General features: G+C 39.9%; 1 protein-coding gene across 4 annotated transcripts in view; it reads right to left on the bottom strand.

Moving 5' to 3' along the window:
- Positions 1 to 10335: 10335 nt before the first annotated feature.
- stxbp5a (syntaxin binding protein 5a (tomosyn)) overlaps positions 10336 to 25502 on the bottom strand; it is a 103947-nt gene continuing 88780 nt past the window's right edge. Inside the window, exons 20-28 of one of the 4 annotated variants that reach the window (XM_004541743.4) lie at positions 24753 to 24815; positions 22712 to 22765; positions 20386 to 20436; positions 19028 to 19309; positions 17873 to 18242; positions 16061 to 16226; positions 13952 to 14063; positions 13634 to 13854; positions 10336 to 13107 (exon numbers count right to left, since the gene is read on the bottom strand). In XM_004541743.4, coding sequence (XP_004541800.1) covers positions 13066 to 13107; positions 13634 to 13854; positions 13952 to 14063; positions 16061 to 16226; positions 17873 to 18242; positions 19028 to 19309; positions 20386 to 20436; positions 22712 to 22765; positions 24753 to 24815 — 1361 coding nt within the window. In that variant the 3' untranslated portion in view covers positions 10336 to 13065. The remainder of the gene's footprint in view (positions 13108 to 13633; positions 13855 to 13951; positions 14064 to 16060; positions 16227 to 17872; positions 18243 to 19027; positions 19310 to 20385; positions 20437 to 22711; positions 22766 to 24752; positions 24816 to 25502) is intronic. The other 3 variants (XM_076873871.1, XM_076873873.1, XM_076873872.1) reach the window with 3 other exon arrangements.

Genomic DNA, 25502 nt, shown 5'->3' on the forward strand with positions numbered 1-25502 from the left:
CTTTATTGTGATACTCACTTGTCCTGTGTGCATCATGTTCAGTTTTGCATCCTCTTGAGTTATTAGGTGTATTCATTTCAGCTGTGTCCCCATGTGCTTCCACTTCCCCCAATCACCTGCCTGAGTCGCCCTTTATTCTTTTGTCAGAGTGTTTGTCGTCATCGGCTTGTGTTGCTGGTTCTAAGTGTTATATTGTTTATAGGTTTAGTTTGTCAGTTCCCTTTTATATTCTCTGTATCTTTGTATTTACTTGTCGGCCAAACAAACAGTTTGCTTTTTGTTCACTACATCCATTCCTGCATTCCAGGTTCACACTCACCTCTTCACTTCATGACACTATTTAGGACCTCCTGTCACTTAACGTGGCCTAAAACTTAATAATCCAAAATTATTAATTTGATCATTTATCCTGGACAAGTGGGAATATTGACCTTAACCTTTATAAACCTTTTTTTAAGCTGTTTAAATGGCTGTGCACATCCTTATTTCTGTTTTAAAGGTAGATCATTTAACATGTGGCTCTGTGAGGATAGCAGACAGTATAAAATATGGACCTAGCTACCGTGATGTCAACCGCTGGATTTGGGCTCTACAATCTGAAGCCTCAACTTAGCTTTTTTGGCATCTGCTGTTTTGGGTATTTCTTTTAGCCAGAGCTCCATCCATAGACAGTACAAGTACAACATATAGACACAGATGTCTACTAATTAGTGGTAAGTGACATTCAAATAAAACACTACACCAAAACTGAAGCATATAATTCTTGACTCCTCGGCTACAGACAGCTGACAAATAATATGGTTTCCTATGTCCAATAAAATGCTCCGTGCATCAACGACAGCACAAGCCTGGTGGAATGGTCCACTTAAGTGATTCCACGCAGCAGGTGTGAAGCCCAGCATACACATACTGACTGCAGCTACCTGTTTTGGGATGTTTGTCAGTCAAACTGGTCATACTCTGGCACCCAGGTAAAAAAATAAATACTATACCAACACTAATACTTTCCACAGAGGTAACCTTTTTTTGTACAAGTCAACTTTTTTAAGCTCCAAACTTGCGAGCCACTCTCAAGTGGTCTGTTTCAGTTCACCACCAGCTCTTCCTGTGGATTTATACTGAGTCACACAACTTGACTCAGTAATAATATATATATATTATTTCCAAAAACCCATGACAAAGAATCCGCTAAGCAAGCTACACAGACAGCTTTCCAGTTGTCTCACTTTCACCTCAGGACCGTACCTCTGGGAAGGAAAGTGTCAGCATGACAGTCAGGGAACACGTCATGCTGCTCTAAATGATTGCTTGCACTAAAAGAAGCGTGGGCTGCACTAATTGCAGCTCTTCCCGACCTCAAAGGCCACAGGATGCCCAAACAGTAAGTTACCATCCAGATTTGGAACACCCCATATTTGGCCAGACAAATTGCAGCAATCAAAGGTTTCCCTCCCAGTTGGTGATTGGCTTCATTGTATAGCTGATATTTTTAAAAATCTCCTATCATGGAACAATCATACGACACCTGGCTAAGGTTCTGCACAAAGCAACGTGTGAGTGTTGCAGGGTGTGATTATGATTAGGATCCTAGACGAGGCAAATGTTCTTAAATTTCTGCTTCATTTTTCTTTCAAAAGAAGGTAAAGCAAACAAAGATGAACTTTACTGAATGGGAAAACAAGAAGATTTAATGGGACATTGGAAAGCAGGTCAACTGACAGCTGATAAAGAGAAAGATAGAGCTGGAAAAACTAATTTGGGAACAACGTGGGGTGAAATTAATGATAGCAGATCGGACAATCAATAAAGTGATTCAACAGAGTAACAGAATTGCTAAAAAGACAGACTGACCTAAGCATTCTAATTTTTCAGTTTGAGCACTCTCTGCATGCACGTTAGTCCTTCCAACGTGAAGTAGAGACACAATGAGGCGACAGGCCCTTAACAAAATGACATCATTGCTTAGGAGACATCATTCTAAAGCAGTGTCTTTAAATATGATATGTGGCACATCTGAAGCATCTGATTTTTGTTGTTGTTATAACCCAGTGCTGTATTTAATAAGCTCTGTGAAATAAGCATTATAGCACTCACAGGAACACATTTATTTTCACCACAACATATAATGTGATCAGAATGAACTCTTTTAATAAACACACAAAGACAACGGGCGAAGGGGAGAAGGTTTGACTGTGTAGTTGGTCAATCTAGAGAACAAAAACAACATTTATTTGGAGTCCTCTTCCCTTATCGTGTTGGTGTCTATATTCCAGTCTTTTTTTAAAGATTCTTGTAAAGGATACACCTGTGCATCCACACTAATACCTCCTCCGGGAAGCCTCCTTTCTCCTCTCTGCCGAGATGCATTTTAGAAATTGAGACCTTCAAGATGGCACAGTGAGATCAAGTTTTCCATCTGGCAGGAAGGCAGAGAACGGAGGAGGTGAAGGAGGTGGCACAGATGAGAAATGAGGAAAGGCTCACAGAATGCACACAACAATAGAGACAGACACAGACAAGGAAGTACTTTGTGACAGGGGAAAGGTAGAAACTAAAATGTTACAAAGCAAACACAGGAATTGTATGTAGTGCAGGGGTGGGCAATCTCAGTCCACGAGGGCCGGTGTCCCTGCAGGTTTTAGATCTCACCTTGGGTCAACACACCTGAATCACATGATTAGTTCGTTACCAGGCCTCTGGAGAACTTCGGGACATGTTGAGGAGCTAATTTAGCCATTTAAATCAGCTGTGTTGGTTCGAGGACACATCTAAAACCTGCAGGGACACCGGCCCTCGTGTAAATGGTAAATGGCCTGTATTTATATAGCGCTTTACTAGTCCCTAAGGACCCCAAAGCGCTTTACATATCCAGTCATCCACCCATTCACACACTGGTTGTGGCAAGCTACATTATAGCCACAGCCACCCTGGGGCGCACTGACAGAGGCGAGGCTGCCGGACACTGGCGCCACCGGGCCCTCTGACCACCACCAGTAGGCAACGGGTGAAGTGTCTTGCCCAAGGACACAACGACCGAGACTGTCCAAGCCGGGGCTCGAACCAGCAACCTTCCGATTACAAGGCGAACTCCCAACTCTTGAGCCACGATCGCCCCATGGTGGACTGAGATTGCCCACCCCTGATGTAGGGCCTTCACCTTACGACAGGAGCGTCCAACTCCAGGCCTCAAGGGCCGGTGTCCTGCAGGTTTTAGATATCACCCTGTGTCAACACACCTGAATCAAATGATTAGTTCATTACCAGGCCTCTGGAGAACTTCAAGGCATGTTGAGGAGGTAATTTAGCCATTTAAATCAGCCTATTGGATCAAGGACACGTCTAAAACCTGCAGGACACCGGCCCTTGAGGCCTGGAGTTTGAAATCCATGCTTTAAGATATAAAGCGCCTTGAGGCAACTGTGATTGTGATTTGGCACTATACAAATAAAATTGTAAACGTGATGATAAGCACACACAGCAAGGAGGTCCCATGTTTGATCCCACCCACGACTCGGTTGGGGTCTATCTGTGTGGGGTTTGTGTGAGTTCTCTCTGGCCACTTTGGATTCCTTCTAAAAGTCCATTGTTTCCAATGTTTCACGTCTAGAGTCATAGTTTGTGAATATGGGCTGCATGCATTTTGTGCTTTCACAATATTTATATAACACTTAAGGCTTTATGATCAAAAGGAAAAAATGAAAATGTCATTCTCTGCAATATGGAACCTTTAATGAATCTGTTTTTGTAACCAGGACACATGAAAGTGGTTGCCAGATGGTCCAGGGCTGAGTGCGTCTCACCTGAGTGCCCATTAGTTTGTGGAGGAAAAAAATGTGTGGGCATTGAAGCACATCAGGCATGTGTATGATTTCCCGAATGTTTTCTTTTTTTAATTAATCCTCATTCGAAGATAATTAAAATGAAGCCCTAAAATTTTACTATATTTTTAATTAGGAGGAAACTTTGGAAACTCCCTTGAATGCAGTTATGGGTTAACTGCTGAACTAACATGGAACTGGCATGTAGTGAAATGATCTGGTGCTAGCCACTGCAGCAGCTCAGCTGCTTTCAAACCAGCTATTAAAGTTTCATTCCCTTTATGCAGGAAAACAGCATGCCCTGCATATTCAAATGGATCCGCTCCAGGAGAAGCCAAGCCACATGTTTCTAAACAGCATTACATTTTCTGATAAGTGAAATGTTCGAGGATTTCACATATTCACAAAAAGAATCCTTGAACAAAAAGCCACAAAAGGGAAACTTGGACCTCTGTTTAATTACTTGTGGGATATGAAATAACGGCACTAATTACACGAACTGTAGCAGTGTAGGAATGTTTTTGGAAAACAAGAGATAACCGTTTTCTGCTTTCTAGGAACAAGCATTTGATCCTTTTTTCGTGACTCAGAGAAGTAAATTGATTAAACCTCACTTCAGTGCTTGTTTGAATCATGCACACACATAAATCACTCATTTCTGCTTAATAGAGCTGCGGTATTTTAAAACTAAATATTACAGCAAACACAAATTGGTCACGCAGGCTGAGGTTTTGGATGGTGGCCATTTCGTTTTGGTGTGCATTCCATAACTTTGCCTTTTGCATGTTTGCCTCTCTGGAGATGGTTTAAAAGAGGAGGACTTGCTGTTTACACTTTTATTCTACTTTAGTTTCTTCGAACAGTTGGTCTACATCTGAAGGAAAGTGGACAACAGATGAATAAAACGGGGTCTTGTGGCCCTGTGGGACCGAAATCTTGTCTCAGAAGCACCCAGCTGAGCATGTGGCACACTGCACAGCTTCATCACTGAGCCTTCCCTTCAGACTCCCTTCACTCTGTCGAAAGAAGCACTGAGTTGGAGCCTTTTTTAAAATTAAAAGGTCAGAGTTTCAACCGCACCCGTGTCGACGACACCCCTTCTTTCCCTTTACTCATGCATGCACACAGGCACATCGCACACATAAGCCCACAGACACACACACGTACACAGGGCCAGCCCAAAGATGATCTTCAGTTTACCTCCGAACACAGATGTTTCTCAGCTTGACAGACTGAAGCTAATGATCCTTTTTAACACATTTCTGCTTGCATGTTAACTCGGTACAGATGAAACAAAACAGTAACATATGTATTTAAATAAGCAAGGACTCCGAGCTTGAAATATCTCTCTTCATCACAAGAGCTGTTTTTTTCAGGAAGCAACTGAAAAGTGAAAAGTGGTTAAAAAAAATCACACAGATAATTACAAGAAGTCTGCAGCACATTTTCTCCTTTTTTCCCCCCACACAGCAAAACAGTCTAGAAATATCAAGTGAGTCACGATTCTCATTACCTTTCCAAATATGATCCTTCCAGCACTTATTTCCTGTAAGGGAGAACTGTTATGGGGACGTGAACTGCTAATGCAGTACTGACTCTCATATCAAATTTCTAAAACAAATTAGGAAGGGATGCTTTGCTTTAATGGATTTCTGTCACCATCACTGACCAATGGGTATTGTTTAAAATATAAGATTTTTTTTTATTTAGAAACCCCAAAACTTGAAAGCTAACAAATCTATATTACTAACAAAGACATTGAAACACTGAACACATTTTGTTTCCACATCTTTCCACAGTACTGTGCAGAAGTCTTGAGCCAACATCTTATTTCTTTAATTTTTTAAGGAAAAATGGAAATAGGTGTAGGAATGAATGGAAGGAAGAAAATTAATATTTGGCATGACCACCTTTATTCTTCAATAAAGCCTGAACTCTCTCAGTCAAGCATTCTTTTAATTCCTTAAAACAGTGATTAGCAATAGTTCCTCCCATGTGGGGAAGCCTATCCATGACTCATAGTGTTCCACTGTGTGTTTTTCTATCCAAGTGCTTTTACTGCATTGGCAGTGTGTTTGAGATCATTTCCTTCTTTAAACGTTGCTTCTTTTCAGCCACCCTTGCATTGAGATTTCCTGATGAGGTATCAGTGAATAATAGATGGATCAACTGCATCTCTCAGGTCCTATGTCCTCGCTGGACTTTTCTCTATTTATTAAAAACACGAGTTCCAGATTCAAGATTCAAAAATACACTGCGTGCCATGCTGAGATAGGTCAAGGTTATGGCTAACTGATCTTTGGGATTCGCCTTCTTGGTGGAAGATATACTGTTATGCTTTTCAAAATCTTTTCTTTTAGATTGGACTAAGAAAATATAGTGTGCTTTTATGACAGACTGCTAGTAACTGCCCAAAGATATCTTTTAAAATTGATGATTTGCTAAGCTGTTGATTATGGGAGAACATAGGTGAAAAGGCAGAGCAGTCAAAGTCAAAAGAACAACTTTTAAATGGGTTCAGAAACCCTGTCGAACTACTGCTGAAGACCAAATTCAAAAAGATAAAAAGGAAATCTGTTTCCTTGGAAGCCAAATATAAAGACATATGAGGTGACTTCTTTGTATATGAGGAAATGTTTCTGTCAAAACGTCTGTTCAGGCTTGTTGCTTGTTTAGAATGCATTTCTAGAAATGGTCTTTTTCTTATGCTGATTATAGTTGGGCGAACTTGAAGCACCGGTATCAGCAACTGAATTTATGTATGTGTGCTGCATATTTGTGCTGTGATAGAAGTTAAGATCTAAGAAGTGCAGCGGTTTAGTTCATGTCACCTTTGTTGAGCCATAAGATTGAAAGGTGAAAGCTTAAGAGCTGAAAAGTTGAGAGGTCACATAGTAGTTTATTCACAGATGTTACTACAACTTGGAACAGAATGAAACAACATGTTAACTGTCCGAGTGATGTAACATGTTTGTTGGCACAGTCATTCAAGAACATGATACCTACTGATTGTTACATGATTGGACTAAAACTAGCTTTAAAAAATATATCTATTGCAGTATTTCATATTCTCAAGTACTTTCAAAAGCTTGTGATTAATGCAATTAAAAGGGGCGCTTATCTGATCAAACCAGTCTTGATAAATAATCCTTAAACAACTGGTTGTTTATCGATGACATTTTTGATGATATTTTCGAACAAAATACTCATTTTGAGTCTCCCTGCTGTGCAGGCGATGCTCAGGTCATTCACGCTACCAGTCACCACGGCAACAGTCTCACGGACATGTCATCTGCTGAGCAGCATGCTTAGCTGTGGATTGCCTGACCCTATATCTCAGTCAGTCAGTAGTTCAAACAGTACGCAACAACAAACATTTCTCCCCAGTGACCTTCTCTTCATGGCTTCAGCCAAATTGAACAAATCAACTATTTTTTTTCTCCTTACCTACCACATTTCCCTCTTTGTCTCCCTCTTCCACTCTCCCCTTAATTCACCTGTCAGCCTCTCACACCCACAGAAGCTTATCTGTGATGAAAAACACAAGCTCTCTTACCTAATAAAATGGCACCACTTTGTCTGATAATTCTGTTTAAGCAAAGACGGGAAGAACCATAAAGCCTATTCAATACACAGGAAGAGAAAGGGCAAGAGAAAGTAATAGATTCATTCAGTTATCTTTTCCAGAGATTTATGTTTTATGGAATTATAAATTTCACATATGGATTTGTTTATAAGTCCGTGGTGCATCTTCATTTGTTATTATTCCAGGAAACTCTGCTTTTCCCAATATTTGAACTATAGTGTCTCTGCTTTTAGTTAGATTGGGCATTAATCAGCTAGAAGAAGGCAACATTCAATCACAGTCTGCTTTATCCCTCTAGCCAGCAATCAATATCTGAACTTCAATAAGCGTTGTTTGTTGGTTTATAAATCATTTGTCCTTTTATTACCAATTCTAGCCGCAAAAGATTAAGATATTCTATCACTATATTACTCTTTAACCTAATTAATTTATCTAGTTTCGTCTCTGAGCTATTTTGTCCACATTAATTCCAGCTACGGCTACCTGACCTTAGTCACACATACAGTGGGGCAAAAAAGTATTTAGTCAGCCACCGATTGTGCAAATTCCCCCACTTAAAATGATGACAGAGGTCAGTAATTTGTACCAGAGGTACACTTCAACTGTGAGAGACAGAATGTGAAAAAAAAATCCATGAATCCACATGGTAGGATTTGTAAAGAATTTATTCGTAAATCAGGGTGGAAAATAAGTATTTGGTCACCTCAAACAAGGAAAATCTCTGGCTCTCACAGACCTGTAACGTCTTCTGTAAGAAGCTTTTCTGTCCCCCACTCGTTACCTGTATGAATGGCACCTGTTTGAACTCATCATCTGTATAAAAGACACCTGTCCACAGCCTCAAACAGTCAGACTCCAAACTCGGCCATGGCCAAGACCAAAGAGCTTTCGAAGGACACCAGGAAAAGTATTGTAGACCTGCACCAGACTGGGAAGAGTGAATCTACAATAGGCAAGCAGCTTGGTGTGAAAAAATCAGCTGTGGGAGCAATCATCAGAAAATGGAAGACATACAAGACCACTGATAATCTCCCTCGATCTGGGGCTCCACGCAAGATCTCATCCCGTGAGGTCAAAATGATCATGAGAACGGTGAGCAAAGATCCCAGAACCACACGGGGGGACCTGGTGAATGACCTGCAGAGAGCTGGGACCAAAGTAACAAAGTCACCATCAGTAACACACTACAACAGCAGGGAATCAAATCCCGCAGTGCCAGACGTGTTCCGCTGCTGAAGCCAGTGCATGTCCAGGCCCGTCTGAAGTTTGCCAGAGAGCACATGGATGATACAGCAGAGGATTGGGAGAATGCCATGTGGTCAGATGAAACCAAAGTAGAACTTTTTGGTATAAACTCAACTCGTCGTGTTTGGAGGACGAAGAATACTGAGTTGCATCCCAAGAACACCATACCTACTGTGAAGCATGGGGGTGGAAACATCATGCTATGGGGCTGTTTTTCTGCCAAGGGGACAGGACGACTGATCCGTGTTAAGGACAGAATGAATTGGGCCATGTATCGTGAGATTTTGAGCCAAAACCTCCTTCCATCAGTGAGAACTTTGAAGATGAAACGAGGCTGGGTCTTCCAACATGACAATGATCCAAAACACACCGCCCGGGCAACAAAGGAGTGGCTCCGTAAGAAGCATTTGAAAGTCCTGGAGTGGCCTAGCCAGTCTCCAGACCTCAACCCCATAGAAAATCTGTGGCAGGAGTTGAAAGTCCGTGTTGCTCGGCGACAGCCCCAAAACATCACTGCTCTCGAGAAGATCTGCATGGAGGAATGGGCCAAAATACCAGCTACTGTGTGTGCAAACCTGGTAAAGACCTATAGTAAACGTTTGACCTCTGTTATTGCCAACAAAGGTTATGTTACAAAGTATTGAGTTGTATTTTTGTTATTGACCAAATACTTATTTTCCACCCTGATTTACGAATAAATTCTTTACAAATCCTACCATGTGGATTCATGGATTTTTTTTTTTCACATTCTGTCTCTCACAGTTGAAGTGTACCTCTGGTGCAAATTACTGACCTCTGTCATCATTTTAGGTGGGGGAACTTGCACAATCGGTGGCTGACTAAATACTTTTTTGCCCCACTGTAATGCCCGGAAGCATCAAGCGGCAACGCAGAGATACAGTCTGTAAATTTGTACTCTTACGGGAAATCATAAGCTAAGCTGGTAGCCTCTCTGATTTTCACAGTAATTGATCCACATCGTAATCCTTTGTAAATACAGTATGAATTTACAGATAGTAGGGATTAGGATGATTGCATCTGTGATTCAAGAGGTCTGTTTCTATCTAGAGGCCAACTGTAAGGTATTTACAGTAAATATTAGTGGACGTCTCCCCGTGTGAGATAAAACATTTAACAGAAGTCAGACTTGGGGTGACTTCCTGTACATTACCCCAAGATGAATATATAAATAAATTAACCCTCCTTGTCTGCATCACAAGTGAGCACATGTGGGAATCTGCTGTGTTCAGTACAGGACAATGATGTTTGAGGAAATGGAGCCTTGGAGTATAAATAAAAAACTAATAAACAAGGAAAACTACTATATAACTTCATTACTACTATGTAGCTTTGGCAGTTTTCTGCTTCACTGATGAATATATGTATTTATTTTTGTAAAAACTAATCTTTTATTTGCAAGTTGTCAAACATTAAACCTGCTAATAATAACTAGTAGGATCGCCCTTTCACTGTTTGCATTTTTCCTATTTATTCAGTATTGCTTGTTGAGGCAACCATGTGTATTTACTGCCATCTAATGTTGGGATAAAATTGTGATGAAACCAGTTTTCCATGATCTAACTGTATTTCACTGAATATGCAGTGTGCCTGCATGTCGTTGAGATACTCCAACATTTTATTCCTCTTTCTGCTAAACAGAAACCGTTTAATAACCGAAGACAAAAATCCATTTTCGACTTTTATTTTCCATTGCACAGTAATCTCTATCTACAGAATTTCTAAATTTTTGTGGCAGCAGATAAAGTCATAAACATCCATGTGAAAGTTGCATAAAACTGTACAAGAAAATTGGCTACAATGAGAAAAATACTGCAACCCACTGATAACTGTTGAATCGAGGACAGAAGATGGCATATGGCAGATAGACAGGACTCCCTCTTATTGAGTGTGGATCATATCAGGTAGGAATACTGCATACTGTAGTACATGGGCTGAAAAATCAAAATCACTCAAAGATGGGAAAACAAGTATAACATTCAAAGAAATAACAGCTGGATTAAAGGGAAAGACATCAAACGGATATTGGTGGGGGGCTGACTTGTAGCTAAAACAGCTATTTTTCCTGAAGTACTTCGTTTTGTCTCTCTTTTTAAGCTTAGGGGCGAAAGATAGACCAACCAGCCAACATTCACACCACAATGCTTACTGGAAACACAGGAGGCCACACCTGTAGCTGCGCAACCAACGGAGAGAATACAGAGGACAAGTGAAGGACTTTTAAATTAAACCAAAATTTAGAGGTCGTCCTCACATATTATCACACATTATCTTACCCTTGTCCTCTTTTTTTTCCTTTTTTACTTAATTGGTGGTTTGAGTTTGTCCACACTTACCTGAACTAGGACATCACCAGCAATGAGTAAACAACCGGAACAAAATATAATAAATCATATCACTTCATTTACATGAACATAACCTTACATACAGACAGAGAAGATGTACAAATACACCCATTCACACAGATGAATACCATAAACATCATTTGAGGTGTGGTGGAATGATAGTGATTTTTATGATCCATCGTGTTATAAATGGCTGAGTTCCTTTGCGACTTTCCATTTCCTGAACCCTGAAAAGTGACAAGGGTGATATATCTAAACTGGATAACACATATTCACATGTACCGTGTGGTTTCCAGACTCGCGGCCAAATGCTATGGGACAACGCAATGGGAAAGGTAAAGCAATTCTTTGGCGTCAGAAAAAAATATGGCCTGTCTCCTCTTTTGTTGCCTGAGCAACTTCGGCATTTACTTTCCACTTAGATTGTCAAACTATTTACTTATATACAAATAAAGGTTAAAAGCCCGGCAGACAGATACATCACATTTGAGTTCGACTGCAAACATGGAAAATAGAAACAGGATAATAATGAAGATAACACCAAACACAGCTGTCTCCTCCACCTCAGTAAGTAAATATTAAAAGGAATCACACGTACAGACAAGTGTGAGCAAAACACAGAAAAATTTTTAAAAAAAATACACGAAAAAAGTTTCAAATATGTCCCTTTGAAAGATTACTCAGCCATTTTCTTGTTTTTATCCCACCTGTATGATTACTGTTAGGATTTATGCTTGCAATGTATGTAATCCAATACTGATACTTGGCTATTTGTGTATTTAACGCTGATTTCATCAAACCACCGAGCTCGTGACATCGGAGACAGAGCGAGCAAGTGGGAGGCAGCTCACATTGCATCTGCTAAGTGATTAAATTACATTTTCAGTAAAGGAATAAATGTGTGTGGCTCATACATTCTCTCTTTTAGAATAATAAAAAAAAAAAAAAGCTGATGTCACCATGTTACTGAGTCCCAAATATGCCTTTTATATCCTTGCCCTCCTTATAGATTCCAGCCCTTTTCATAAGGAGAAATTAATTTCAGTTGTTAGACAAAAGTCACAAAATGTATTTTCTTTTTCAACAAATTAAATATCATCCACTTTCACAACAATAGAAAAATAAGAGTTTTTCCAATAATATTACTACTAACAATAATGATCATAATACAGACGGCGCAAATAACCCAACAAATAACAAATAGAGGAATGGCGAGAAAAGAAATTCACGCACGCACATACGTTCTCACGCACGCACCCACACACACGGTAACGATTTGAAAGTTTGTCAAATACAGAGGTGAGTCTAGAGATTGAGCAAGATGATGAAATATCCAGTGTACTTCCGAATGAGTTATCCCTGCGACCCTCTGCATAGAGGAGACATCGCTATCGCAGCACTTCTTATACCTCTCCAACGGTGCCTCCTTCGGCCCTCGCGCCCCGCTTCCATCTCCCCGATGAGTTATCCCTTTGTTTTGTACTTGTCACTTGGAAGTGGATACAGCATTGCACATTTATTAGATCTATGTATATATAATGATGTATTTACTTTTTTTTTTTTGTACATTTTAATAACTTTTTGAAGTCTTTGCTTCTTCATTACACATTTGTCTTTTTTTTTTTTTTTTTAGCCAGTTTGAATATTGGCCACGAGGGTACAGAGTAGAGACAACAGTAAAGAACATTTTGGCAAATGAGAGTGAAGAATCTTCAGGTGCATGAGCCAGTCAGCTACCTCAGAGGAGAGGCTGAACAGAGATAAACAATGAGACAAGAACATAAAAAGAAGACACCATTTATTAAGTTATTCCCTCTGAGGTCGTCTTCCTCTCCTGTCTACCCCTCAGTTCCACCCCAAGACTGAGGTAAGTACAGTGTTTCATCGTTGTGCTAGGGAAGAAAATCCCCAAGTGTCTCAGTGAAGGAGGCTTGGAGGGACGGATGAAGGGACAGACAGATGGGTAGGGGTCACGGTGAGTCCAGATGAGCCAGATGAGGGAGGTCAATCAGACAATGGTGTCCACAGAGCTCTACTCCACCCCTTCCACCAATCAGAACTGGTACCACTTTTTGTCTTTGCACTTCAGCATCATCTGGAAACAAAGAACACGTAGTCATGGGAACATGGTCCAAATGATCGGGCAGTACCACAAAACCATCACGTCTCTCTCTAAAACCACTTCCATTTGCTGTTGATAAAGTTAATTTTATGTAAGAATGTATATGAATTTGCTTTGATTTTGAATTTTGTTTACTTGGTCAGTCAAACACTGTAAAGAACAGGGGCCCTCACATAATTTTAGAAACCGTTTCCATTCTGAAAGAAATCTACAATTTGAGTAAGTTTCTTAGTTACAGTACAGTGAAAGTTTCATGGTTACATACTGCCCTCTACTGGTTAAATAGTGTCAGGTATTACATGTAATATTTCACAGTAACTGCTTTGCTGTGTAAAATATTTTATGGAGGGTCAAGACTGGTCACAAGCATTTAATTTCATTGTTTATTGTTTGTTAGTAGCACTAATGTACAGTGAGCATTCATGATGTCACATCGTCGCTCTGTTAATTGTGGGTATGAATTTTCAAGCTCGACGTCCTTCTTGACACTTTTGCTCACCTCGTGGGCGTGTTTGGAAAAAGAGTCTGCACTGGCCATCATGGCGGCCGTCCTCTCCTCCAGTTCACCCAGTTTCTGGCCTCTTTCATCTAGTGCTATCCGGGCACGTGCCAGATCACCAACCACACCAGAGGCAGCTCCCTTCATCCCCTCAATGCCACCTGGGCCAGGGATGTGCTGGGCCAGACTTCGCGATGCCCTTCCAGCTGTTACTTCACCAACTGATCGAAGGAAGAAAAGACAGATAAGCATGAAGTGATGGTACATATAGGACAGAAATATACTGTATGTATATCATCAGATACATATTCGGCATACATAGTTCCTCTCTGTCCAGCGACTGTGCACCGCCACCAAACAGGCCTTTGAAGAACCCTCTGTTGGGGGCCTCCGGTGTCTCCACTGGTGTGAAAAGTTCACCCAGCATCTCCTGAAATATTAACACATTTTATAAATACATATATAAAATGTATAAATATAGATAAAGATATATATATACTAGACATATAGAATAGAATAGAATAGAATAGAATTCAACTTTATTGTCATTGCACATGCACAGGTACAGGGCAACGAAATGCAGTTTGCATCCATCCAGAAGTGCTTTAGTGATATAGATATATTACAATATATATTAGCAATAGTATAGATATGTAAGTATATTACAGAAATGGGTCTATTATGGTATGTTATAATGTACACGGTATGAAGTATGTTGTGAATATTCTATAACTATAAGTATGTACAGGCTGTAGTGAGTACAAGCTATGTACAGGCTATGAACAGGATATAAATATGAAAAACTATACAGAATATGAAATAAATAACTTTACAGAAATCTGAGATATACAGCTATACAGAAATGGGAACTATGGAAGTTGTAAACAGTTGTAGAATTAAAGATTATCGAATGTACAGAATGATTATTTACACAGAGCTATACAGTAGTGCAGTTAAGATAAGTGAGGGTGTGGATAGTTTCTACAGAGGCTACATAAAGTGCTAGTGGTTGTGAGTGGTGGTTCAGTCCATGTTATTATTGTGTGTTTGAGGGTACAGTTGTCCATTGTGGGTGTGTGTATGTTCAGTCCATGAGTTAACGTGGGTCAGATGTCAGGAGGCAGAGTTCAGGAGTCTGACAGCTGTGGGGAAGAAGCTGTTCCGGTACCTGGTGGTCTTAGTCCGGAGGCTCCTGTAGCGCCTCCCAGAGGGAGGGCTATCCCCCAATAATACAAGTCCCTAGCTTGTGAGACACACTGCAGTAAAATCTGGACACGGTTATAAATAGAATAGTTCTCACCATGGATGACTCAGTTCCCCATAGTTATTTCAGGCCAAGCAACTTATGTGAGACAAGTTTCAAACTACTTAGGCTACTTTGGATTAACTCCATTCCTTGCATTCATTTATTGATGTTTTGTGTTCATTAGCTATGACACAGGCAGTAAGTGAGCGTATGACAATATAAAGGTTTCTCCTGGTCCAGGCTTAGGCGTCAGAGCTTTGTGTGCCCGCTGGATATTCAGAGCAGGGTCTGGTGGGAGAAAGAGCTCAGCTCTCAACAAGTGTTCCACAAACTGCAGCACAGAGTTTCCTTCAGAACCTTCTATTAGGCCTATTGATCCATTGATAATATACATTACTGGACAATATACATTTTTCTAGGGCAGCCAGTTTTGTTACAGTGACTGAATTAATGCATCTTTTGTGGCCATGTTCCAACTTTCCATCTCTTCCAAGTGTTTTGCAGCTTCTTTGAGTCTTGTCTTATAGCTAGCTACCTCACCTATTGTTTCTGTCAGTTTTATATTAATGTCTGGAATTCTACCTTCATTTCTTGTTTAATGTCTTTGTTCAGTGGGACAAAATCAGTTCTGAACTTTGCCTTAAGTGAGTGAATTTCTTTAATGATGTCCTGGAAGCCTGAGTGGAGGTGGCTAGCCCCTTCTCCTTCCACATGCTCACCTTGCATGCTGTTTTCCGGCTGTCTCCTCTAGCCGGCTCCCCTGTCTTCTTGACCTTCTCCCACCGTTCATGACATTTATTCCACAGTTTAATGATTAAAAATACTTCAGCACTTTTATTTGTGAGTTTTTACCAGGAGCTGCAAACTTATGCTGCCATCCTCTCAGCATCCCCCTTGTGAATTTTGATTAGATAGAGGGAGTTTGGCGGGAGTTTTTCAAAATCTCATTCTGGCATGACAATAGGAATATAGGGTTATGGTATTTCAAAATTCTTCCTGTCTGTTACCCATAGAGACAAGGTTAATTTTAATACGGGAATATTTCTTATAGGTATAAACAAACCAAAACAAAATAGCCTAGGTACTTAGTTGGCTAATGTGTGTCTCCAAGCCATGCAGAGATTTTAAACTGTTTTGCAATAGTAACACGTAGTAGTGCTGTATATAGAAGGCTAATTCACCTGTAGGTTTTCACAAGTGTCCTGACTGTAAGTGATCCTCTGGATCTCAGTGGGGGAGCAGAGGTACATGGCCTGACCCAGGTTAGTAAAGCAGAAAGTCCTGGCTATCCGCATGTCTGTCAAAGGTAGGTAGTTCACATCCATGAGCGGTCTCAATCCTGGCACACTGTATGGGAGGCACAGAAACAATATCAATAAAGTTTCTGACCTACTCTGAACTCTAATTATTTAAACTCAATGTCCATTTTGTTAGGTATACTATTTTGTTAAGGCAAATAACTCATCAGCCAAGATGTGCAGCAAATCCATAGACAGTCAGACCTGCTGAAATACAATCTGAGCATCAGAATGGGAAAAAAGGTGTCAGATTGTCTGGTCTGAATATTTCAGAAACTGCTGATCTAGTGAGATTTTGCCGGACAGACGAAACTAGACAATAACCCAAGATCAGCAGTCGTCTGAGTTGACAGGAAGGAAAGAGTAACTTGCAAAAATAAAAAAAAAACAAACTCTGGTTATAAACAAGTTATGCAGAGAAAGATCTCTGAATGTACAACACGCTGAACTTGAAGCAGATGGGTTACAGTAGCAGAAGACCACACTGGATGTCAATCCTGTCAGCTGAGAACAAGAAACCAAGGCTATATTTTGTAGCCCAAAACTGAACAATAAAAGACTGGAAATTGTTGCCTGGTCTGACGAGTCATGATTTCTGCTGCGACATTCGGATGGTAGGATCAGGTGTTGGCATAAACAACATGAATGCACGGATCCATCGTGCTTTATATCAATGTTTCAGACTGATGGTGGGGGCGTAATAGTGTGGGGATAATTTTTGGCACACTTTTGACCCCTAAGTACCAACTGAGCATTACTGAAATGCTACAGCCTGCCTGACCATTGCTGCTGACCATGTTCATCTCTTTATGAACACAGTGTAACCATCTTCTGTTGTTTCCTTCCAGCAGAATTACACACCCTGTCACAAAGCTCAAGTCATCAGACTAGTTTCTTGAACATGACAATGAGCGGTGTAATGAGAGATTCACGTCATAAATGTGTAGCCGACAAATCTGGTCAAACTGTGTGATGCCAATTCCAATATGGACCAAAACCAAAAGCTCTTAAGATGGAATGTTTCCAGCATCTTGCTGAATCTAGGACATGAATAATTAAGGAAGTTCTAAAGGCAAACACTTTTCCAAACCAGTAAAAGCAAAGTGTACCTAATAAAATGTCCAGCATTGCCTGGTGTTTGGCACTTTATCCTTGCTTTTAACATAGTCCAGAAAGAGCCTGTATTATGACACAAAGTCTGAATTCTAAAAATGAAGTCCAAAGTGTGAAAAAAAGTGAGAATGTTGAGATTAAAGTTCGAATTCTGAAAATTCAGTCTGGAAAAAATTTTTATTTCTAAAATCAAAGTCCAGATTCTAAGTAAAAAATCTGAACTTAAGATCTGAACTAATTAAAGTCTGTATACTATAAAAAAAACACCTCTGGATTTCGATGAACAGGTGCAAATTATGACCAAATTAAATTATGACCCCAATTTTTGTATGTACCTGTCCTCTTTCTTACCATATGGCAGCTTTCGCTGTACACAGTTTACAGATTTTGTGTGGAAAGTCTTTGCAACAAGCACAAATATGAGCAAAATTATTTGCTCTCCTGCTTCTTTTGTTAAGTCAATTCCAGTTCATGTATATAAATATATAGACATGCCATGCATGATAGAGGGGAGAGCAAACATTCTTAATTCTAACTGCATGTATTGGTTGAAACATTGCCTGACTTTAGATGTAGCCTTACCTGAGGGTCATGATGTGGCCGTTGGCACAGAAACAAGCCACGCACATGCCTTGGTTCATCTGCACCACATCTGCCCGTAAGATGAAGGAGGTCTCTGTGATACTGTGTTTATAGATGCAGGACTGGGAAGGAAGGGCAATGACTTTGGCCTGTTTCTCTGAACACACTACAGCATACTGGCTCTCATTGAGGTCCTGGGAGGTGGAAGGGGACACTGAGACGGGCCGGCGCTTACGGACTTTTTCTCTTTCTTCGCCGTCTGCTGTAACGTTGGGTTCATACCAAGGCTCATATGCAGATGGCAGCTGAGAACCCGTGGAGTCTATAAAGGCCATCCGCAAGATGCTTCCCTTCAGCCGTACCAACATACCTGGTGAACAGGAGGAAAAAAAATCTATTGGAACATTATATTTCCAGAGGACTGCTGCATTTTGGAAATGCTTAGTGTGTTCTGGTGAAAAATGACTCCAAAGTTCAGTGATGGACGCCGAGATAATGCCATTCAAAATAAGTATCAGGCTAGACACTGGCTGCCTCAGATTTTTAAATACAAAAACTAAAGTTTTGACTGAATATATCGATAGGAAATTACAAGTTATCAAGGCCTTCATATCCTTTATATCTTTAAGACACTCCTGCAGTTTAGTAGAGGACAAGTAGAGGACAAAAGAAGAAGAAGAGGCAGGCCTAAAAACTTACACACAGAAGTAGAACAATATATGAAATTCGTTTCTTTGAGAAACAGGAAAAATCTAAAATATACACATGATAAACAGTATAATCCAATGATCTGCATATGATCACACCGTATATTTAAAACAACTATTTTAAGAACTTTTGGAATTAGTCATAAGGTCAGTAATTAGTAAATAAATGACTAAAGTGCCTACTTTAAAGTAATGGTTTGATTAAAGCCACCTTAAAAGCCTCTGGTATGTAGCCTATTAGCAGAGATAAATTGGTCATACTGTATTTATGTGTACCATTTTTGGTCCATTTTCACTTAAACATTTAAAAATCATTGTGTACTGTTTTTCCTTAAAATTTACAGAGTGGGTTGCCAAGTTTGGTCTTTTTTGCCGTTAAAAAAAACAAAAAAAACCTCTCACACTCTAATTTCCCTCCCTCCCTCCCATCTGAGATTGCTTTACCCACCGGCAGGTGAAAGGATAACTGGCTGCAGTTGCCGTTGCTCTCCAGCAGGTGGCAATGTGAGAGCCAGAACCAGGACAGTTCCCAGGGAGGTGCCCACATACAGGCAGGGTGTCAAAATGCTGTCCCCCTTCCGAGCGAAAGTCTCACAGAAGTGGAATGAGCTGATGGCCTCTCGTGCTTCCTTATCGATGCTGGTGACACTGGACGAGCGTGAGCGGCTGAAAGAGTTGTCCCGGTGGTCTAATGGGTTGGCACCCCGCGGCGGGCATACAGACAGGAGGACAGTAAGGAGAAAAAACAGAGAGGTAAAGCACCTGCAAAAAAGTATTATTGCAAGACAGACAATGGAGAAGTTGGCACAAAATATGCTAAAAAAAAAAAATAAATAATGAAAAAAATAGAAACATAACAATCACTAGCTTCTTACTGCCTTAAAAGAAAGAGTTTGGAAGTTAAATGCAAATGGATTTACACTTTTCAAAGCAAATTCAAGGCATACCAGTAATAGCATTTTTATTTGTTTATAAATGATTGATTTTAGTACTGATAATGTAGATACTGGAAATTGAGAGAAAGAAAGTCGACTCGCACTTTTAACAGCTAGTGGCAAAATAAAAGTAAATAGTTAGTGGTCTTGTCTTTCTAGGAAAAACAGATCTCATAAGTTGAATTGCCTTTTTTAACAGAGCAGCATCATTTAAGACCTATTTGTTGATGATTTAACATCACTGCAGTTCCCTTACATTATACAAGAGCCATCAATTTAACACAATTTTATTACTATAAAATAAACCAGCTGTTTGGCACATTACGAAAGTTAAATGTGCATAACACTGAGATCATTAAACAAGCATACAGGTGAATATCTTATTTTAAACCCATGAAACCTAACAATATTCCATGTTTGGGAAGAAGGTTGTACAGAAAAAAAGTTGTATTGATATTATTTTATTTTATTTTTTTTGAAGGACCAATCAGACAGAGAAAAGAAAGCCATGAAAAACACACAAGAGAAAAGAAAAGCTGCAAAAGTTACACAAAGCTTTAGAGTGAGATGGGGTGTAAAAAGTTTAGCTTAGCACCACTGACCTCTGCTTTAACCCCCACCATGGTCAAAAGAAGTGTGAGCAAGGGTTCATTTCCAACAATTTGATTGAGTTCAATCATTTTAATTCAGTTCAGATCAGTGCTACTTTTGATGCATGCAAACTAAAGAGAACAGTTGCACAGCTTGCCAATTTTGAGACTAATAACCAGAAAAAAAACTGGACTAATGTAAAGTGATGGAGTCCAGTCAGAGCGAGAAAAGTATATTGCATTTCATACAAATTGTTTGGAGACACGAAGTCAAGGCTTACCCAAGTCTGGCTTTAGCTCAGTAGGCAAGCTTAATTTCCGTGACATCTTTGCTGGAAAAAAGAGAACATCCCTCTTTACAAACACATGTCTAAGCTAACACACGATGCCATGCAAAGCTAGTTAATCTAGCATTGGACTAGGACTGTGCACACACCTGAAATACACCAAAATGGCAGAAGACTGTTGAACAAGTGCCAAGGGATTGTTTTATAGAATAGGAGAGCCAAAATGCTTTAGACAGGAGGAGACACTGCATAAGGATTAAGAGACGACCCTCTGTATCACAGAGGCATGCTGTTACAGACTAAACAAAAGAGGTGACGTCTGTTTGCACAATGCCCTGAAAGACAGGACAGGTAAGACACACGTCAAAACTGCACGGCCATTCAGGACCTTCATGCCAAAGGAGCATGCAGCAAGAAGAAGGAAGTAACAAGAAACAAAAAATGAACCAGAGATGGAAGAAAACATAGTGAAAAGGATGGTTAAACCTGCTGCTGGTTATATACTTTCAGTACTAGTTTGTAAAGCATTCCATCTTTCAGAAGAGTGAATATAAATAGCAGTGAATGAAAGTCCTAAATATTATTTTCTCTGTCTGTAGGAAAAAGAAGAAGGACGATAAAATGAGACATTCAGGTAATAGAGTTATGACTGTCTTGCAATTTAAACTGCCAGAAACAATACATAAAGAAATCCATACAAGTTCCTTTAAAAAAAACTGCAACATTCGTAATACCTTCAAGTATTTGAGTTGAATTTGATTATTTTGGCTTTTTATCATTAGCGTTTTATTTTTTAAGCTAAGTGGAGAACATAAAATCTTGCTGTTGCCCGTCTACGGTACTTATGAAGGTGTAGACCAACTTTTAGAGCCCAAAACGTGCATATGCTATCCATACATGCATGATTTATCCAGATGATTTGATTTCTGTTCTCTAGTATGCTGGAAATTGGGGGAATTTTATTGACTTTATCAAGATTTTTTTAAGCTAAACTAAAATACTGAACTCACATATGTGGGTTTTGGGGATATTGTAAAAATATTGCACTGTGAATAATCAGGTGTTAAAAGGACTCAGGAGGACAACATCAGTTTCCGGACCAGGCTAAGCAAAGACAAATAATCCAGCACAAACAAAGCAGCCACAACATTAAAACTATTTACGAGACGTTGTTAACAACAATTATCTTGTACTCTGAAAAGCTGGCTCTCAACAGTCACGTGAACGTTACTTTGGCATGGTTCACCCACCTTCACATTGCTAGAGACCAAGTATATCGGACATGACGACAGCAATCCCCAAACTTTGCCTCCTGATGTTCACGTGGACGTTACTTTGGCATGTTTCACCCACCCTACACTTTGCTGGAAATCAAGCGTATTGGACATGGCAACAGCGATCCTGAAAGGCAGAGGCCTCCCCAGAAGTGCAGAAAGTGATCAGCAATAGCTCAAGCAGCATGTCAATGAGCCCAAGATGTTGAACTCCCAATACCCATGGGATGTGCCTGAGTAAGCCTGATCAACAGAGGGCTCCACTGTCAAAATGTGAGACACTAAAGAGTCAGGGCTGCTATGTCATCACAATGACCAAAAGAAATTTGTGCAGGTGGTTTTAATGCTGTCGCTGATCGGTGTGGATATTGTACTTACTCACTGTCACTTGTATGAGATACCGAATCCTTCCTTTGCTAATCCTCTTTTTTGACTTGCTCACTTAGTTTAAATGTACTTTTACAAAGTTTTATCAACACACACTGAAGTTGGACAAAGACAAAATCAGACAGACGAATTGCTCTCTGTTCAATGGTATCATCAAACTTCGTACAATTAGTTGGGACAAGTATCAGATGCAGGCACATTTACAATATGACACTCGTGCTACATACATGTAGCATGCAATATGTACAGTATATTTGACAAGTAAGGTGTCTCAAGAAAACTGCAGTCCCACCGTCCTTCCAGGTAAGCTTTTGCTTCACAAGCTCTGAATCCTTAGAATATAGTTTTCGTATATTACTCTTCTGTGCTCAAATATCAAATATGAGCATCTTGTCATTTCAAATGAAGAATACTCATTTATGTTAAAATACAAAGTGGCTTCAAAGATAGTTGAATAGAAGCTAACCCAGGAGTATAGAGGAACGTCAGCTCTCTGTTCCCTACTTTAGTTCTTCCCACTGTGGTGAGTATGGACAAAGGAAGACAGAGACACTTTCTCCACAAAAAGAAAAAAAGGGAAACAAAACAGGGCCACCAAATCTAGACCACGTTTTTTCCTGCCTAAACAGCCTCTGATAGACATTTTTGCCCAATCTTACCTCCTCTACCACCTCCATTGTAGAATTGGTGTAGATTGCTGTTTGACATCAAGACTTTTGAGGGTGTTGGGGAGGAGGGAGGAGTAAAATAGAGTAAATGCGCAGTTAGAAAAACACCCATTTTTACCCCATTACCCCAGTGCGTGTGTGTATTAGCACAAAAACTGAGTAAATATTTATTTGGTCAACTATTTCTTTGTTGTAACAATGCTTCTTGGCAAAAAATCTTGGAGAGGCAGTTTTTTTACCCTTAAGTGATGCCACATTTGTAAGGAAAATGCATTTGGAAATCCCCCATTATATGGATGTTGGCCCTCAATTTGGAGATTGTACTAAGGCTCACTCAAAATGGTTTTATGGAACACCAGCTTAAAGTTGCCCTGTGGCTCTATCCAGATCAGTCAAATGTGGCACAACCCATACTCTGCTGCTCAACCCACAAATGCATTTTCCTTACAAATGTGGCACCAATTAAGGGGAAATAAACAGGCTTTCCAAGATTTACTGCCAAGCATAGTTAAAACAAAGAAATAATCAACCAAACACAGATGTGCTTACTTGTTCTGAGCAGAAATTGGCTTGTAATGTCAATGGCACCTTTCTTTTTGAAGGAACACTGATTTCACTAAGACATCCTGTCTTCTGATGTAAATTATTCTCGTACAATGTAAAGAACTGGGAAATAAATCAAGCCAGGCCATCCACATTTACACTGTATTTAAGTCTAAAACAAGCCATCCTACAAACGTTACATTATTCCTCTGCAGAATTCATACCACAAATACTCAAAGAGAGACAGAGAGAGGAAATAAACAAAAATCTAAAACAAACTGGCTCACACTTAAAACCTAGATTACAAAGAGAGTTTTGTAGGAAAGCACTCTTTTTCTCTCCCTGTCCCATGAGTATAGCAAAGCAGACAGATGTATCACATCACAGTCTGGTGGCACCAGACACAGAGACTGGGACAGCCATCATACCTGGAAACAGCAGCAAGCAGACTCTGTGATTTGTTTTCTGTCTGACCTTTTTAAAAAGCTCCTTATTTTCATCGTGGTAATGCCAAGTTACCCATAATGAGATAAACCTAGGCTGTTCTCTCTTCAAGCGCCTTCAGATGAAATACTAATGACGCAGATTAAGATGGAAGCAAGTAAAAGAGCAACGGGGAATCTTGTTCCTGCATATCACAAAGCAGTAGATCATCAAAAGGCTGAATATTTAAAATCAGAGGTGGGATAGTGCAGCATAAAGTGGATTGTGTTTTTGTTCTAGTACATTCTATTGAGTTTGCTGTCTAAATGTCATATACACACAAAAACTGCTTAATTTGGCAATACATTTAGACGAATCTGCTTCAATACACTGCATCCGGACACAGGGAGATGTTGAAAGACGCACCCTTATCGAAATCCAAGTTAAAAATAATCAAGAATCTTGGCATGCAATATATTTGTGAGTATCAAAAAGCATGGAATTTCAGTGCTACGGAATATGTGAAGCCCCTTTTCCTACTAATATTCATGTAAATGAATAGGTTTCTCTACCAGAATGCAGAGTTTGGTTTTCCCATAATTTCGAGCAGCCTCAGTGAATTACCATCAGTCCCCGGATGCATTTACAGCCTATGTAACCCAGTTTTTCAGAATACAGAGTGAGATTATAAATGACGTATTCCCCTTTTTTCAACTCTGCAAAGTGGTAAAAAAAAAAAGAAAAAAGCATGGACATATGGCAAAACTATTATAAATCCATAAATGTGCAATATTTAACCGAAACAGTGCATTTTTAAAGAAAGAGGTTGAATGAAGCCAAACACGTGAATGACTCAAAAAAGAAGAAACTTCTAGAGTTCAAGTTTGATGAGCAACAACTTCATTACAACATTAATAACCGTAAAGGCTATTTTGAAACATTAATCTTCCTCCCAGCACACGTAAGTGGTTTTCTAGGTATATTTCTGACTGCTTTACTGTTTGGTTGTTATTTCTGCTATATTCGCCACTCCTCTCTTTCAATGACAAGCTGAAAGATATGTTACCTGAAGTAGGCGACTTGCAGCGGTCCTCCGATGTAGCCGAGCCTTCATTGATGTCACAAAGACCTGTATGAGAGATGACATAATCAAAACAAAAATCAGGTGGATTTTCAAAAAAAAAAAATATTGGCTGTTCGCTCTGCGTATGCATAAAAAATATGTTTCTTTAACTTTATATTTTAGTGTCGCCTTGGCTAGGATCTATGTGCAGTCTCATCCGCCATCTGTCAGAGACTATCAAGGTCTCTAGTTTTCTTTATCCAGTTTTAAATGCTACTTCCTCCCTTTCCCGCATGCATGTTTGAGTATAAGTGTGTTTATTTGTGTGTGACATTGTTCTGTGAGGCAGAAAGCCAAGCAGACAGAAGTCCCTATTGGCAGAGCAACACAGCTGGATGCCTGATTACTGCTCACACTTGCCAACCACTGACAAGTGCCAGCCCACTGCTCACCAGTTAGTGACACCAGATGCTCTGCGAGTATTTAATGTGAGCCTTTTTGTGAACATTCGGATGTTTACACATACAGTACTTTGAGTCTTTACTTGCATGTGTGGTTGCTTTGCATACAGCATAAAAATCTCTCAACCCACGTGGACACACTTTGCTAAATTCATTAATCAAACTTTTGCTCAAGTATGGACAGGAAACTGTCGTGACGTTGCGGCAGTATCAAAACATGCACTGCTGTTTTCTGACACGTGGTGGCAGTGTGTCCTTACTGGAAAGGATACCGTTCGCTGTCCGTGGTAGA

The sequence above is a fragment of the Maylandia zebra genome, linkage group LG15 (genome assembly GCF_041146795.1).
Source record: "Maylandia zebra isolate NMK-2024a linkage group LG15, Mzebra_GT3a, whole genome shotgun sequence".
Taxonomy (NCBI): Eukaryota; Metazoa; Chordata; class Actinopteri; order Cichliformes; family Cichlidae; genus Maylandia; species Maylandia zebra.